The sequence below is a fragment of the Tinamus guttatus genome, unplaced genomic scaffold, assembly GCF_059628265.1.
Source record: "Tinamus guttatus ecotype Peru unplaced genomic scaffold, ASM5962826v1 Tinamus_guttatus_pri_ptg000389l, whole genome shotgun sequence".
Lineage (NCBI taxonomy): Eukaryota > Metazoa > Chordata > Aves > Tinamiformes > Tinamidae > Tinamus > Tinamus guttatus.
This window is the reverse complement of record NW_028288923.1, coordinates 7,976,187-7,993,095: the sequence shown is the minus strand read 5'-3', so window position 1 is coordinate 7,993,095 and position 16,909 is coordinate 7,976,187. Positions and strand designations below refer to the sequence as shown.

The 16,909-nt window shown below is 42.3% G+C and overlaps 1 protein-coding gene across 5 annotated transcripts in view; it reads left to right on the top strand.

Moving 5' to 3' along the window:
- The window catches only part of SLC12A4 (solute carrier family 12 member 4), a 39,969-nt gene that overhangs the window by 2,996 nt on the left and 20,064 nt on the right, over nucleotides 1-16,909 (top strand). For all 5 annotated transcript variants that reach the window (XR_015913718.1, XR_015913717.1, XM_088530895.1 and 2 more), the window contains exons 2-4: nucleotides 12,327-12,421; nucleotides 13,499-13,630; nucleotides 16,557-16,703. Coding sequence is in view for 3 of the 5 variants with exons in the window: in XM_088530895.1 (XP_088387021.1) it covers nucleotides 12,327-12,421; nucleotides 13,499-13,630; nucleotides 16,557-16,703 (374 nt within the window). In the remaining 2 variants the exon portion in view is untranslated. The remainder of the gene's footprint in view (nucleotides 1-12,326; nucleotides 12,422-13,498; nucleotides 13,631-16,556; nucleotides 16,704-16,909) is intronic.

Sequence of the window (16,909 nt, the reverse complement as noted above, 5' to 3'; positions counted from 1 at the left end):
AAATGAGACGCTAATCAGCTTGGTGTTGCTGACTGACTTTGGTCAGCTGCCACCCTTGGTTTTTGCCAATGAATTGCTCTGCTTATGTTCCTGTTATCACATGGCTTTCCTTCAGCCCACAGTTTTGTTACTAAACTTGAGACCCTTCTTTCATGATTCAGACTCTATTAGTACCTACAGTGTCCTTGGGGAGCAGTAGCTTATGCTGGTGAGTTGCAATAAGCTATTTTCAAACTGGAGGAGGCTGGTAATGGAAGTTTAGGTGTGATAGCAGCATATTTCTGCTTTTAATCTTCTTCCCTCCCTGTTTTTTTAATGCTGGGTGACTTAGTAGAAAAAGCTTTAATTTGCTCATAAGATGAGAAATAAAGCTCACCAAGTATTTCTGAAAATACTTTTAATGAAGATGCATGAATCATTCAAAAAATCCCTTTATAAAACAATTCTTATATGTAGGTGTTTTGGCAAAGTTCAGAGATGAGATAGGATTAGTCATATCATGAATTAGATACTGCCGCTAAAAAGTGACAAATGCATGTCCAAATATATTTTAGGTTACTGAAAATTCAAGTAGAAACTCCTGCTGCTTTGTGTACTACTGACTTGTTGAAAATAGTACAGATGCCACATCTTCACTTCATTTGTTTAGCTGAGCAGGGTGTTGTATTTCATCAAGCTTGTCAGCTCAGCTTTTGCTCTCTGTAGTGTTTACTGTGTAACTTTGGTGGTTTTAGAGGTGTCTCCAGAGTGCTAATTATATCAATATTTATTTCATAGACAAAATTTTAAGGTACCTTGATCTGAGTTCTTCCCTCTGCTATTAATATATCTAAGGTGCACAGAAATGGATATAATTGGAAGTGCAGATCTTGAAAGGGATCTTAACATCATGGGCGTCTTTTTCTCCTCTGTTTGTGTAACTGGTGATTAGTTAAGCACTGATAGTGCTGCTCTAACCTCCAGAATAACCTCTTCCTACAATACAAGTGGATAGATAAGTGAACCCTTGCTGCAGATAAGGGAAGATAGGAGTGTGGTATGTGAAAAATGAGAGTGGAGAAGTGCTTTGTGACTTGCCTGGTTGCATAGGACACATACGTGGGTGATGGTATGTGCTTCGTTTGGAAGGTTCACACAAAACGAAAGCAAGAATTTCCCTGACCCGGAGAGCAAGAACTTTATTTTAGTGAGTTTCATGAATGCCTCAAACTTCTAGATTTTTTTTTTCTTCTGTTGTGTCAGGTTAAATTCATCTTTAAAAATGCTTGCTTTGGTAAAAGAGTTCATGTTTCTGCATAACCGTTTCTTCGCTAAGCACCTCCCTGCTGTGTCTCCTAGCGTGCGCAGAGCTGCAGACGAAGGGCTGAGGTGGCAGCTCTGCGGCACCGCAGGGATCTCGCTGCCAGCAGCTGGGCAACCGAAAACGACTTGGCTAAATATAGGAAAACATGGGCCTTTTGTGGGTTCTCTGGTATTTCAGTTATTTGGTGAAGCTCTGGGAAGCATCTTTCTGATATGTCAAAGTGAATTAAAGGCACCTCCCGTTAAGTGTGTGTGGGTAAGGCTGTGTGCTGCAAAAACCTGCTAAAAATACATATATGCGCACACAAAAAAACCCTGTGGTGCCAGCCTTGTGTAGCTGCTGTGCAGGTTTTTTATTTTTTTTGTGTGTGTGTGTTTAGGAGGGCACCTGTATTAGAAGGCGAGGCAATTACACATGAGAAGACATTGATTTTCTATCTAATTATACCTGCAAATGCATGCTGCTTTTGATCCGCTGAGCACCTCTTTCCAACTTGAGTCCCCAGTAAGATTTGTTTTTTTTTAATGCTCTCAAACTATCGCTTATTCCATTTCTGCACTTTTCTAAAGGAATTCAAATCAATTATTAGGTATCTTCTCTTCTGTTTGTGGTACATCTTTCTCTGTTGTATATAAAATCGATTTGTGTTTGTTTTATCCCATTTCCCCTTGCAAGTTTCTTTAGTGTTTTGCTTCCTTAATGCAACTAGTGTGATGCTTCTTTTCTTCCTCCTGCTGCTATAAAATATATATTTTTAAAACATGGTTGCATGCTCTTCAATATGAAGCTCAAACTTGGCATGTGCTATGAAGTTCCACGTAAAATGGGGATTAAGATACTCTGCAGCTTCATTGGTTAGAAAATGAAGCCAAACGTGATAAATGCCACTAGCTAAAGAAGAACAAAACACTTGAAGAAAATTGTAGTTGGTGATTGTTGCTTTTTTCTTAAGTGCATGTTACAGCATGGGGGACACCCAGTGCCAAACAGAGAGAAAAGCTGAATTTGGTAAGTTTTCCCTTCCCCTCCAAGAAAAAGTTAAAAGTTTTTACTTATTTTTGACAGTGGTGTAACAAAATTTAATATGGAGATTGATTTATGTTATAGAAAGACGGCCATCATGGCCAGTCTGTGGGATCAAGATTATTTGATGAAGGGTCTTTCTTTCTTTAACTCATTCGTTCGAGGTTGTGAAATACTTTGCTAGATGACATAGACTAGAGTCTATGCATCTTTTTGCAAAGTCAAATACTTGATGATATATTCAATAGGACTTAAGTTTTTTTTAAAAAAAGTCTACATGATAATATGGATTTTTATGATGTATCTGTGGAAGTTTCTCTTAAGATTTTTGGATATGATGTTTCTTTTAAGCTGTTACATGATGCTTCCTTCCCCTCTCCTCCGAGTGCCTGTTGGGGCTTATTTTGTATTCTCTGTATTGCTTATCTGCCCTGAGTGTGCTCTAATATTAAATATTGCTTCCAGAGTCTCAGACTGTCACTTCCGTACCAATAGAAAGGTTGCTGGAGTTAAGGATGTAGCATTCTTGCTCATAGGTTGCGTGATGGGGTTGAGTTTTCATAGTACATCTTAGGTTTGGCCTGGAGAAGATGACTGTTTTCTCTCCAGCAGTCTAAGTCATGTCTGAGCAACAGAGGTATAGGTTTGGACAGTGCTGGAAGCCCTTTTTTTTTAAGAAAAAGAAATGATGTTATTAAAAATACTTGGAATTTTCTTTAATTGTCTTTTGATCTTCATTCTCTGTAGGACAGAGAGGTGGGGTTCGATGTGCAGAATAAAAGGTAATTGCCCAAAAGAGCTTTGACTCAGTTAGCTCATGGATGAATAGGGAGGGTTGATGGCTCGGCAGAAGTGCCAGGTTAGCTCGCCTTGCTCACCGGGACAGCCTCAGACTTGTCGGCAGTGTAAGTGAAATGGCATTTATTTTGCAGAGAAGAGGAAAGCTGGAGGTTTGTGCTGGCTTGGGGTGGTGGATGGCGAGAGATGACTGCTATTGCTGTGGGATCCCACCAACCATCGTGTCCCACCACTACCTTCAGTGGTGGTCGCAGCTCTCTGAGCAGATTGGAAAGCTGTTTTGTTTGCTGGGGATAGCTTAGTGGGATTTCTAATATTACTTAGCTGCCAAATTTGCCCAACCTCACCTGGCAGTTTATTCCACTAGGTCCATCCCCTAGAAGACCTAATTCTCCTGACCTGCAATGTCCTAGATGCCAAGTGTCCCATTGATTGACATGTGCTCTGCCACGTAACTGGGATGCAATCCATCGATCACTTCAGAAATTAGGATCAAATCCACGTGCTGATGTTGGAGCTGGCTCGAAGGGAGCTGTAACAGAGGTTGTGTAACCAGATCCTGGAAGAGGAGAGGTGGCGCAAGGTGAAGTGTTTACGGCAGAGGTGTGTTCTGCTCCCTCCGCGTCATGTCTGCTGCAGGTTCATGTGGCTGAACAGCGGTGTGAGTTTTCTGTGCAATTTAACCACCATCCTTCATTTTGATCTCTTAGAGATACTATTTTTTTCATACAGATGTTTCGTGAGGAGTTACTTAGGGCATCATTCAGTCGTTACAGAAATTTCCCTCTCATGAAACATGTTAGACCATCCAGATCTTCCATTTTGAAGGGAAAGAAGATCCGTATGAAGCTGCCGTTTGCCGAGTACGGGTAGCTGCCGAGGAGGGCAGGCTTGCTGAGACTTGCTCTTGCATACTTTAAATTGCGGATTGCTGCAGCAAAACACAATTTTTATGCCCTGGAGTATAATTGATTTTCACAAAGTTATCTGTAGCAGCTCTGCTTTGTGTTGTAACCCCATCTGCACTGTGCTCAGTTAACATGTGCAAAGTCCACGTCTGGATTGCCGGGTGCCGGGTCGTAGCCAAGTCAGGCCTAGGAGCAAATCCAGGAGGTGGCGGAGCTGTTGCCATCTCTATGATGGAAGGCAGCGCGTTTCCATTTCAGCTCTTCCTTCCTCTTGTGTTCAGGAGCTCGACCTCCCTGATCCCCTTGTAAATGCAGTAACTGATATGACTTGCATTTCTTTTGCTCCCCTCTCTACTTTGTATCCGGGCTTGAGGGAGATGACAAAGGTAGAGGTTCTCCACTGAGCTTTTTAGCTCTGATTTAAGAACTTGCTCCTCCCAAACATTTGCAGCTTTTTATTTTGTTCTTTTTTTCTCCTGCAAAGGTGGTTATTCAATGATGAGCGATCTGTGATTTTTTGCAAGGCTGAGCAGCAGTGCTCGCTAAAGTATCCCCCACCTGGATCCCTTCCCTTCCTTCCCTTGATTCCTAAGTTGTGCTCCCCATCCCAGTACTGTGACACGTTCTCCAGGGCAGTGTTCGTAGGCATCACAAGCCAGCCCTTGTCATCCTCATCCAAATCCCCTTCTTGCACAGATACGACTTATATCAAGGCTGCTTTGCCCAAATGGAAACAAACTGTCCACTTTGGATGTTGCCTTATGTTCCAGAGGATGCAGTGGCAACATCATGGGTTAATTTGCGGGAAATCAGAGCCAGACCTGATGCAGATGTATAGCTGATCTATACTTGTTACATCCGATGCCGTGCAACCAGACAGTGTGATGATTATCTACCTTATTTTAAAATGCCCTTCTTCAGTGTACATTCAGGGAGCTTGAAAGCCGTACCTCAATTCCACCCAGAGAATAATCTAACTGCCATGCTTTGCCTGTGACCTTTCCAAAGGTGGTGTATCCACATATTGTACCACAAGCTCACTTCTATGTCCTGGAGTTTCCAAGGACGTGCATTCTGTTGCATGTGTTTGATTTAATTTCTGCCTGGTGGATGACAGGGGATCTAACGTTGCCCACTGCTGCATGGGTGATGTCTCTGTGCCGAGGCGATGCTCTCGTGGTCGGATGATCCATGTGTGCTGAGCTTCTCGTGGAGCCATGATAAGAGCAATGTGCCTTGTGCTCACGCAGCAGCTCCTCTGGCTGCACGGTGAGCTGGACAGATCTGCCCGAAAAACAGTTATTTTTGTTTTATTCCCTCGTCATTCTCACTGCTCAGCTATGGTCAGTGATATGAGTCTGAAAACGTTTTCCCGAAATCAATATTGGAGAGAAAAGCAAATTAATATCATCTACAATGCTGTATGCTGTCTCAAGGTGCATGTTGTTTCAAGGACTCTTGGGCCTTTTTCTGCAAGTTAAGAGGTCTTACCCAAGACAGGGAAAGCGTTAAAATGCTTCTCCCTATACTGTGACACAGGGCGTGCTGTATCTGATGCCCTCATGCGTGTGAGGGGACTGAGTTTCGGGGAAGATGGTCATGAGGAATGACTTTGAGTCATTCCACATGAGGGAACCTCTGAAGGGTTGCAGTGAAACACAAAGGTTGTTTTTGTAGTCTGTTTTTTTAGCTGACAGTGATGAGCAATTTTGTGAAAGCTCTTAAGCACTGTGAGTTCCTAAATCCAGTTTCTCAAAAATTACTTGGCTTTTCAAATCACACTGCCTGTATAGAGTAGGTGCTCTCAGCCTGTTGCTTGAGCTGTCCGGAGCCCCTTGTTATGAATGAGCAGAGTGGAGAGTGTTCTGGTAATTATGACCTACTTAAAATCCTTAAGTTCTTTATCTTGTATAACCCTTCATTTCATCATACTGGTGCTTTTTGTGATTTTTTTTTTCATATGATTCATCCATTAGTAGGTAATGGTAGTAGAAATTATTGACGATGGAAAGAACTGCATCCCTGTTTTTCCTTCCAAGCTGGGGTGCCCGGAGGGTCCGTGTCATGGGCCATTAATGAGTGGAAAACGCAGCTGATTCCTGCTTGCAAGCGGCAGGTTTGTGCACAAGCCCTTCCCAATAGGTGTGGAAGCAACTCACACTGTCCCTTGGTGGTGGCTGGGCTTGGATTTCACAAGTAGCCTTGTTGGGAAGATCCTGATACGCATGTGCTTTATTGCTCTTGAAAGGATTATGGTGTCAGGAGTCTATCAGTGTCTGCCTAGCTGGAACAGACTGTTTTGCCTCCTGAGAGAGACTCCCATTCAGCACTGCAGCCAGTTTGTTGGAGGCAGCAGAAAAAATTCTCTGGGGAGCACAGTGTTATTGAACTTGTCTGATCCTCAGAACTTCACAGAGGAGGCATTCATGAAAGCATGTGCTAAGAGCAGAAGGAAGAGTAATGGTAAACAAAATTACTGGAACTGGCAAAAAAATGTTGCTAAAGGGCAAGTGCTTCATGTGGGTATTAATAACCGCTAAGGTTTCAAGTGTTCTGAAGGCATCTATATGTCTTAGGTGAAGAGGAAAATCCTGGGACTTTCTGAGACACAGAGTTATTAAATTGTTAAGTCTTTTGGGTTTGGTGGTATTGATCAAGTCATTTGGTAAAGCTTTCCTGTAGTCTGATTTTACAGTAAAACTCTGTGACTTCATAACTTTTTATGGAGAGGGAAGCAAAAGATCCGTGCCTTAATTGTACCCTTCATTCCATGCTCTGGTACTGCCTAGTTGCTGCATTGGTTGTTGTCTGGGACAGTTTTCGCCTTTTCTTTCCTGTAAAGAACAAACAACTTCAATTCTGAGCTGTTTCAGAGGAATGAATAGCATGCTTTCATACTCTTTTTGTAAAACTATGCTTGGTAAGTGCTTAGTAGATGCCAAAGCAGTTTATGGTTATAAATACATATATGTTACCTGTGGTGTAATGAATTATAAGCAGTCCACCTTTACTTGCTTGGTAAAGTCCATTAACACAGAATTTTAATGGCATTGGTGTTGGGCAGTGAAGTAAATAATGTTATAGTCTTAAAAATGTGAATGAGCACATTATATTCCTAAAATACCCGTGGAAGTCAATAGGTTTGGCCTGGAGCTGCAGTGGCTGACGGAAGCGTGTGTCCACATGGGGCACGTGAGAGCTGGGTGTCCTCAGCGTCACCGCCGGCCCTCGAGCCTGTGTTCAGAGCACAGAGCAGCTCTTGGCTGCCTCAGAGCAGCCCAGGTAGAGAGCACAACTCTGCCCTTCGTCCTGCTCTGCTCCCCTCTCCCCGCCTGGCTGCGGGGCAAGTTGTTATCTGGCACAGCACTGTCCTCTTATTTTCATAAAACGTGGGGTCAGCCTGGCATATATGGCTCATTCTTTCTTCCCCTGTATTTTCTCGTTCAGTGAAATGGATGTGAGTCCAAGGTGTGGGATGCACTGAAGCCAACCCTTTTCTGTTAGTTATCCCACCACCAGCAGGGATGTTGGATTCTTGAACTACTAGGAAAAAGGCAAGAAAGTTGCTTAGGGTTTTAGCCTCTTCAGTGATACGTTGTTCTTCAGGCAGCTTTACTGTTGTTGGAAGATGAGAAAAGGCACCTGAACATAGCACAGTTTTTTTGGGGGAAAGAAAGTTTATTTATGTATTGGGAGACTGATTATATTGGGAAATTATTTGTGAAGAACCATGTTAAGACAATTTATTTAAAAGAAAAAAAAAAAGTGTCATTAAATGGACACAGGCAACTTTTACAATTAGGACTTCAGGCCTGTTAACAAATGTCTTCACAAAAGGCAATAAGTGGCCAATAAATTTATTTAGGCAAGAAAAAAAAACTGTAAAATATTTCTACTGGATCTGTATGCAGCAATCCCATTGCTCTGTAACTTTTACTTCTGTAGAATATCTCTCTTCAATCCATGCTTTAACTTCCAGGTCTTATGAGCAGAGGGACAGTAAGTCTAGCACATTTATTATGTCTCCTGAGCAAAAAATCAAGTTGATTTTGGCAACTTACCAAAAATCAAGTTTTATTTATAGGAGGAATATTGAAAACATGAACCATGGATTTTTTTTTTCTTAATTAAAAGAAGTCTGAGATGTTCTCTGTGCATGGAAATATCTCAGTGTATCTCCGTAGATACTACAGGCTTTGTGACTGGCGATGCCTCTAAAATAGGCAGTGGCTGAAGGACAGAATGAAGTGGTATTAGGTGCTAGGCAGTCTGTTTCACTACAAAACTGTTTTCACTGTGATGTGTGAAAAGGAATTTGTATGTGTACAATGTAATTAAAGTTATTGGTTCTTTTACTACTTCAAAAATTAAATTATGTTGAAGGGAAGAGTACTGGGCTCTCCCCTGAGTTTCTTCTAGGAAGTCACTGCATTTTTTGCAGTCATAAGAATGCAAGCAAAGCACTGGGTTTCTTTCTTTTTTGAGCTCCGCTTTGCGGTTGAGCTCTTGATTTGCCCTAGTGTTCTTTGCAGATGCTCAGCTGAGAGGCAGCTCTGGACCCTTCACACAGGGGAAATTGTGGCGTGTTTCCCTTGAGATACTGCAGAGGAGGATATGATGGGAGCACGATATATGTGCCTTTATTTCCAGTTAATTAGCACAGATCTGGGCCAGTGAGGGTGGGGGATGCAGGTGGGTAATCCAAGTACAGCCCTCCTGGGAATTTTTGTTGTTTGGATCTCGATTGAATCTTACCGCAGCTTGATTAGCATTGCCACTTCTTCAGTGCTCACGTTATCTGTGCAGCCCCGACTACAGCTAGTTGGAGTGTGTCCATCTGTGCCTCCAGCCTGCCTGGGCCTGTCGGGGAGACAGAGCCTCTGTAAGAGCCAGGTGAGTGTCTTGGGGTTAGTCATGTCCAAATTGAAAGATCTGAAGGTGTTTTAAGATGTACCAATTGCTACTTGTTTAACTGAGTGTGATGAAGCAGGGGAGTGGTGTTTTTTTCTAAGGAAGTTCAGAAATTGAAAACAGCAGAGAAGACAACGCTGACAGGTTAAGTCATGCAGCCTGGGCCACCTGCCAGCTCCTTGCAGTGGGTGATTCCTCCTTTCTGAGCCTGTGGAATAGCCCTTGTCTCTGGGAAGCTTCGCTGTCTGTCTTTGTGCTCATCTCGTAGTCCCTAATCGCTCATTGTGTTAGAGTTACTTCGATGCGTATATTTTGTCTGTACCCCTTTATAAATTTCTGGGTTTATCACTTGCTAGCTAAGGAAAATGCAGCAGCTAGTACAGAAAACTTGTGTGGAGGGCTCTAGCAACTGGCTCGAGCCTAATTCTGTTCCAGTAATAAAACAGTAGTGAATTCTATATATATACTATATGTGTGTGTATGTATGTAGATAAAATACAAACTTTTTGGAAAAGAACGGAAAAAATCGGCAGACTCTCTGGTACAATTTTGTTGCAGGGTTGTATCTTTCTGTTATAGAATGCAAGTGATGCGCAGGGTGAAAAATCTCATTTTGGAGACCTACCTGAGTAGGGGGAGCTCTAGGAAGCTCTGTAAACGGTGATGGAGATGTCTGGGTGAGCTGCGTAGTTGCAGTGGTGGCCACAAACGGACATATTTGCTTTGGGAGGGAACTGGCAGCGCTCAGTAATTAAGGCATTTTGCATCTGAAAGATACTGACTGAGAAGCAGTGAAACAAGTGAAGAGGAAACATAACCTACTTGGAATATAGTTTTTCTGCCTCAAAAATCAAGACTAGTTAGGGACAAAGGCAAATGAATTATTCTCTGTTGCAGAATCTATAGCTTTCTCTAAGAAATGTTCCTTGCAAAACAGTCTTGCATCATGAAAACTACCATCACATAGTTACTGTGCAAGACTGAAGACTTGATAACTAAGCATGTGCCATGCCGATGCCTGACTGAGATTTCGTGTGAATGGTCCTCAAGTGAAACTGGAGCAAGAGGTGCTTCGGTAGCTTTTCTAGCTTACCTCTACTCTGTTCCCAAACTAATGGAGAGAACCAGCTCTTCACGTGCACGTAAGTCTCCTTTGAAGGCTGATTTGTCTTGCTCATTGTCAGGAGGACTGTGCTAGACTAATTTTATTTCAGGTCCTATTGGATTCTGTGCTACAGTAAATGGTATTCTGCCTTGGAAAAGGGTCAAGGTACGCTCTTGATTCTTGTTTTGTGGAGGAAAAGGAGTCATTTTTGCACAGATTTTACTTGTGAGATCGGAAACAGGTGCAAGTAGAGATGATGGGTGCCTTGTTGTGGTTTTGGCCATGTCTGAAGACTGTAGATGACAACCTGCAGCTGTGGGGAAGGGGATTTTGGCTATCATGGAATTAGATGCATTTAAGTTAGCACTGTAGTACTCAAACACCCTGTCTGCAGCTCTAGGATTCACACATAGGTGAAACTGAAGTAGGATATCCTGGTAACAAACTTGAATATAAACCTCTTTGCTCGCTGCTGAAAGCGTGCAGTGTTAGAAGGTTAAATGTGCCAAGCTGCTGCATCGGTAGAATTGTGTAGCTTGAAAGCTCATACATGTTTTGCATTGCGCACAGTAATTCATCGTCGCTGAGTGCTTTCAGGATGATAGTGCTAGGGATGTGGAGAAAAGCCAACTATGTTCCCCTGCCATCTTCTCTCTTTCTGTAGATAAAAACATGCCCTCACAATCAGAGAAGGTGCTCTGAGCCCCAGCACACCTCCTGCTGATCTCCCACTATGGTTCCACTTTGTTTGGACTTTCTGGGCAGGGGAAGTTTAGGGCAATTGCTTATTGGCAATGTCGTGCTTCTGTGCAGCGTGGTCGAGTTCCCAGAAGTGTAAAAGACAAACACAGCTCCTGCATATCTAGAAATACTTTTGGTCTGTTAAGCATTTATTGCCCGAAGCCTAAAAACACCGTTATTGTTTGTGACCGTCTCTTCCAACAGTTTTGCTCAAAGCAAATATGAGCAGTTTGCAGTAAATAGTGCTTCTTTACATGCCCCCCTCCCATCAGTAAGGCTAGCACTGCGCTTTGGTGTGGTTTTTGTTTATAGCAATGATGTTTGTAGCAGCCCAGTACGTGATGTTCTGGGTGTGTGGAGGAGTCATCTGCTATTTCCCTATTACGTTCATTTTGTATGTTAATTCAGCTTTAAAAATGCAGACCTACTTCACTTAAATGATGTAAAAAATAATTTGGCATAATGTTGATTAATCTTTGAAAATATACGCCCCCAAATCCAGCTCTTCAATCACTTGCATTTTCTTTTGTGTTCAGTATTTCCTTAACTTGCAGAATTTTCCTTTGAGCAAACTTTTCCTTTCATTTTCAGTCTCTGTAACAGATACCTCTTCTGTAAATAGAAATAAGAGTGTTCCTTGGATTGATGCTCATTTTAGGAGGTGCTCTTGGAAACCTGCTCAGTTCCTTAGGGCTGAGCGAGCAGGGAGGGCTGCGAGGCCAAAGAAAAGGGGTTTTGTCCATCATTGACTTTATCGGGAGTTACAGGTCAGGGACCCCAACACTGGCATCTATTTATTCTCTTTTTTGCAGAGACCGTTTTGTACTTCAGTGTCCTTAAACATTTTTTAATCTTACTGCTTAACTGTAAAAAGCTCTATTGATCTGCTATGTTATCCTCTGTGTGCTTTCTTTTTAATTTTCATTGTGCTTTGCACTGCTACTGTACCTGGTAAGTCTCAATGAAAAGGCATCGTAAGGATGCATATTTTGATGTCTAGAAGAACACAGCGAATGTAGTAAAAGAAAACCACTTTTTGGGTAATACTTATAAATGCTGTAACTTCAAAGAATCTAGCCTTTGATTTACGTGGTCTTGCTAGAGCTACCTTATCTTTTGGGAAGGTTACCCAAAAGTTGCATTTAAAGCTAGTAATGATTTCCGAGTGCAGAAGAGCTGTCTCTGGACTTGCCACAGTTCCATACAAGCAATAGTTGTAAGAGGCAACTTGAGAGAATAAAGGCCCTGATAGCATCACAGCTATGACCTACTTGTAAATTGTAGTTTGAGGCGACTTACTGTTTTATTTTGGTGAAAACGGAGGAACAGAGATAGTGATAGGTCTATACTGACAGTAGCAGCAGAGATTGAATGTGTTATCATTCTGAAACTGATACTCTCGCATAACTTTACATGCTGAAAAGAACCAGTTTCAATTGAATAAACAAGTGTTCTCCTTTTTCCTTTCTTTGTCAAGATTTTCTTGGGGTTTTGGTCTGCCTACGTTCATTGAAACCTACTTCTGTTTTCTTTGCAGGTCATGGCAACCATAAAGAAAACAGTCCTTTCCTCAACAATCTGGAGGCTGGCAAGGGAGGGGATTACTATGACAAAAATCTGGCCTTGTTTGAGGTAATTTCTGATTGTTTTTCAGACTTCTGATGTGAATGTCCTTGATCTTCAAAGGTGGGAGGTGGGAGTGTGCAGTGTGTATCATTTCGGTGCAAGAGGGAGTATTGCAAAGGTCCAGGTGGTGGGTCACCTCCCAGCACGTTGCCAGCTCTGCTGTCTCTTCCTGTCAAGACGTGACACATTTGGGACCAGGGTAAACTCACTTGCAGGTAATGGCCAGTTGGCCACGTTGTGGCACTAGTGGCTGCCGTTTTCCATAGGCAGCAAGAGCCCTGCGCAGTGGAGAAGGAGCAGCCTGCAGCACACATTCCTTCCCTTTTGGGAATATATCAGAATCGGAGCTCTAAACATGGGAATGGCAGGTTTCATACATGAGATCTGAGGAAAGAGTGGGAGAAGGAGCAACGTGTAAATGCCTCTAGGCCAAGGGATTTTCTGGAATGACAGCAGCAGTTTGTGCTGACCTTGTTCTTGTTTAACAACAGCTGCCCACTACTGCTGTTCCCCAGCTCGTGCATTTGGGGTCACTTCTGCATTTTGTACAATGGCACATAATCCTACTGGTCCTCCCAGAAACAGTTGTTAATGATATATGGAGATATATACTCAAACTCCAGACAGTGAAATCCTTCTTAATCAGTTTTAATTCCCTGCGTAGTTGGTTGTTTTTGCCAGGTATTATTACTGTCCACTTTGACTTTTGAGACATTTTAATTTCATAGAGAAGGGAGAGTTTGTCCTGATTTTACTCCTTTGCAGATTAGCTCTTTCTCTCCCTATTTTTTTATACTTATTTGCAAGAGGAAGCCATAGATTTGTCTCTGAAATTACCTTCAGAAGCAGAGTTTGCATGGGAAGAAAGTAAAGATTGGTCTTGTAAGGCCTGCACACGCACAGGAGAAGAGCGCTCCCAGGCTTGCTGTCATCTTCTGATCAGAGGTGCAGGCCCAACAAAACGCTTCTTCCAGCGCTGTTTTTTCTTGTGTGCTTCCTAGCCATGGCCATGAGTCACATCAAGGAATTCATGCCCCTGGCCACTGTAACTTCCACAGGCTGACTAGGTGTCTGTCTTCACAGGAAGAACTGGATATACGACCCAAAGTGTCATCTCTGCTTGGCAAGCTGGTCAACTACACGAATCTTACTCAAGGTGTTAAGGAACATGAAGAAGCAGAAAGCTCTGAAGGTTCAAAGAAGAAAGTATCAAAAGTAAGTAGTGTCTCTGACCAGCTAACGAATGGGGGATTGTGTATGTGATTCTGGAGAGCTAGAGAAATGCCAAAGAAATTGGTCAATGGTGAATGATCTGATTCTGTCAAAAAAGTGGGGCCGAAGTAGTGATTAAGCACTGCTGGCTCAGGTGCACTTGCATAGACTTGGAATTTAGATAAGCAGATTAGGCTTTTAGCTGTGAATTAAAAAATAAAAAGATAATAAATAAATAAATAAAAGATAATAAATAAATATTTTTCCTAGTGTGGTTTTGGATGCCCAATAGTATTTGAGACATCTCTGCAAGCCTGGTAGAAATGACACGGGATCTGCAGGAGACGGCACTCGTCTGGCTTGGTGACGGGGCTCAGATGGGTCACCCTGGTGCTGCTAAAATGTCCCTCTGCTATTAGGCACGTAGGCAACTGAATTCTACCCTGAAGAATCTGCATTTAGGTGGTTTGGCCATCTGGGGCAAGGCAACCTTGTAATAACTAGTGACAAGGTGAGGGTCTGTCCCTTACACAATGTCACATTCTGGTTTTAATTGCCAACACTGCTGCCAGACTCATTGTTGAGTGCGATACCAGGTACACTCAGCAAATATACCCAGGTAGTGTAGCAAAAAGTAAGCTGCCCAGTTCCTTAACCTGGCATTTTTTAGCCAAGAATTGGAGTAAGAAAGGGTGAGCTGACTCTAGACTTGATATCCAAAATTAATGGTAGAGAACAATCCTTGCAGTGAGTGAATGTGCAATCCTAGATCCGAGGAGGGAACACAGGTATTCTGGTGAATTCCCCTGTAAGACCTAGATCTTAAAAAGATGGTATTTATTTACAAAAAAAAAAAAAAAGAGGCGGTTGTGTGTATATGAAGTGCTCAAATATGTGAGGGGCAGTGATGGGAGTGGGGGTGGGGGCGGGAAATGAGATTTCCCAAATTTTAGGGTTTACTTAGTAAAGAATGATCTATTTTAGCTGGTAGAGATTGTCATTTCTTACATGTGGTTTTAAATTCACAAGGCCAAAAGAGACTTGGAAACTTTTGCAAGCTTTAGAAAAAACATTATATGACTATTCCTCTCCCTGTCTCTTAAAATAACTTCTGCAAGGTCTGTGGAACGTTAAAATAAAGATCAAGAAAATTCCAGTGCAAAACAGCTCAGTATAAGTGTATATTGCCCTTTTTCAACATTCCTATTAAATATTTTTGCTAATAGCATGCTGTGTTAGATATGCATCAGATAAAATTAATCCTACTCTGTATAGGGCAGGGATTTAGATTGCTTTCTATGTTTTGCAAATACTGTCTTCTATTACAGCAAGTAATAGTCACGGTGCTATAATAATATCCCCACCTCATGATGGAAATTAGATTAACTGTTTTAGTTTGTGTATCTTTAATAAGGCACTTGATGTCTGTGTTGCAGTCTGTCCTCGGGCTGCAGCCCAGCCCATGAGCTGTCACTACCAATCCATTTCCCTGCGCCCTGCAGCCAAGTGCTTTGATAACCCATCGCACTGGCACAAAGGAAAGTGTGTCCTTCAGACTCCAATCAATATTTGTATCAATTATGCGGCTGCAGCTGATCAAAGCAAGTGCCACACATGCGGAAACATGATCTGCATCATTAAAATTGAGGCTGTTGTAGAGATTTTCTGTCCCTTGTCAGTTGATCTACAGCAATGTTGATCTTTGTGTTTTTATTTCCTTCGTGCAGCATGGAATGTTTAATTTTTTTTCCACTCCGTGGCTGGTGAGACTGGACATTGAACCTCCTTTATTTCAGATTCTGCTCTTTTGAGCCTAGAGCACTGGGTTAGCATCGCTTACTGGAATCTGCTAATTACAAGATGCTTACAAGATGCTGGTCAAGTTGTTGCAAATCGCTGGTATTAAATATTTCTGTGAACAAGCTGGCACAAGCAGTATTGCTGCATCATTTCTTTATTGGCAGTATTTTTTATTCCACAGGGTAAGAAAATGCAGAGCAAACTTTAATGCCTGCGGTGCCCTTAGCAATACTGTGGCTTGGGTTGTGTCCACTAGCAGACGCTTGGGCCTCTCCTAGGCCACTGTGCCCTGCAGTAGTCTCCTAACTACACAATTAATGCACAATTTCCCTTCCTCCGTGGCCAAAGTCAGCTGGTAACTTAGTGCACCCAAGAGCTGCTTGAGAGAGAGGAAGAGGAGCAGATGAACCCCAGAGCAGAGTTGCAGAGGAGAGCAAAAGATAAGCAAGAACTAAGCTATGATGAATCCTTGTGCAGAAAAGCTTCCCTTGGCTCCTCTGTCGTTATCCTTAGTGAAGACAAGGCGAGAACCATATTTTATCAGCCATTTCATCAGTTTAAGAGTAATAGGCTTGTCTTAAAATATCACTGCTTTTGATTTGATGACTAATTAGTCTAATATTGTGTGTTGCCTCTTTAATTTTGCTTTTAGCTAATGCTATCTGGAATTGAATCTTAGTGTAAGTCTTGTTACCTCCCCCCTGCCTTAAATGACCTTGCTGCTCAAATGAGGGGCTTCCTTGAATGCTGTCTGCCTGCAACGTGTGTTAGTCACACCTCTTTATGGAAAGAGGTGTGAAAAGGAATGAGCCTTTGAAAAAAACACACGGTCTGCCTGTTTTCCCCCTGTGTTTCAGCCTTCTATATAATTTTAAATGCAAAAGAAAACCTCAGACAAGAGATGCTGTGAAATACTTGGCAGGAAACCAGGTAAATTTGTCACTCTGAATTGCTGCTATTGCTGAGTGTGCCAATACAGGGAAGGCTGCTGCATTCCTCCCCATGAAAGCCTTACTGCAGTGCCCTCATATCGACATTTGGGATCTGACAACAACTTTTTGAGCAAGGGAGAATTCTAGGTTACTGTTTTGAATAAATCCAGTTAATGCTGCTGTATTTTTTTTTCCAGTCACCCAGCATGGGCACCCTGATGGGGGTGTATTTACCATGCATGCAGAATATTTTTGGGGTTATTCTCTTCCTTCGGCTGACCTGGATGGTGGGAATGGCAGGAGTTCTGCAGTCCTTCCTGATTGTCTTATTATGCTGCTGTTGTGTGAGTACATGGTCAAAACATGCCTGGGTTGTAACCTTTGTGGGGCTATCAAGAAACTGGGAGAGGCTGCTCTTTACGTGCGCTTATAACAAAAACTCAGATTTATGCCAAATGCTTCTGCTATGCCTATAAGCATAAGCTTTATTTGTTGTTGTTTTGTTTTGTTTTTAATGGTAGTAATTTGAAACTGGTAAACTATAGTCTTA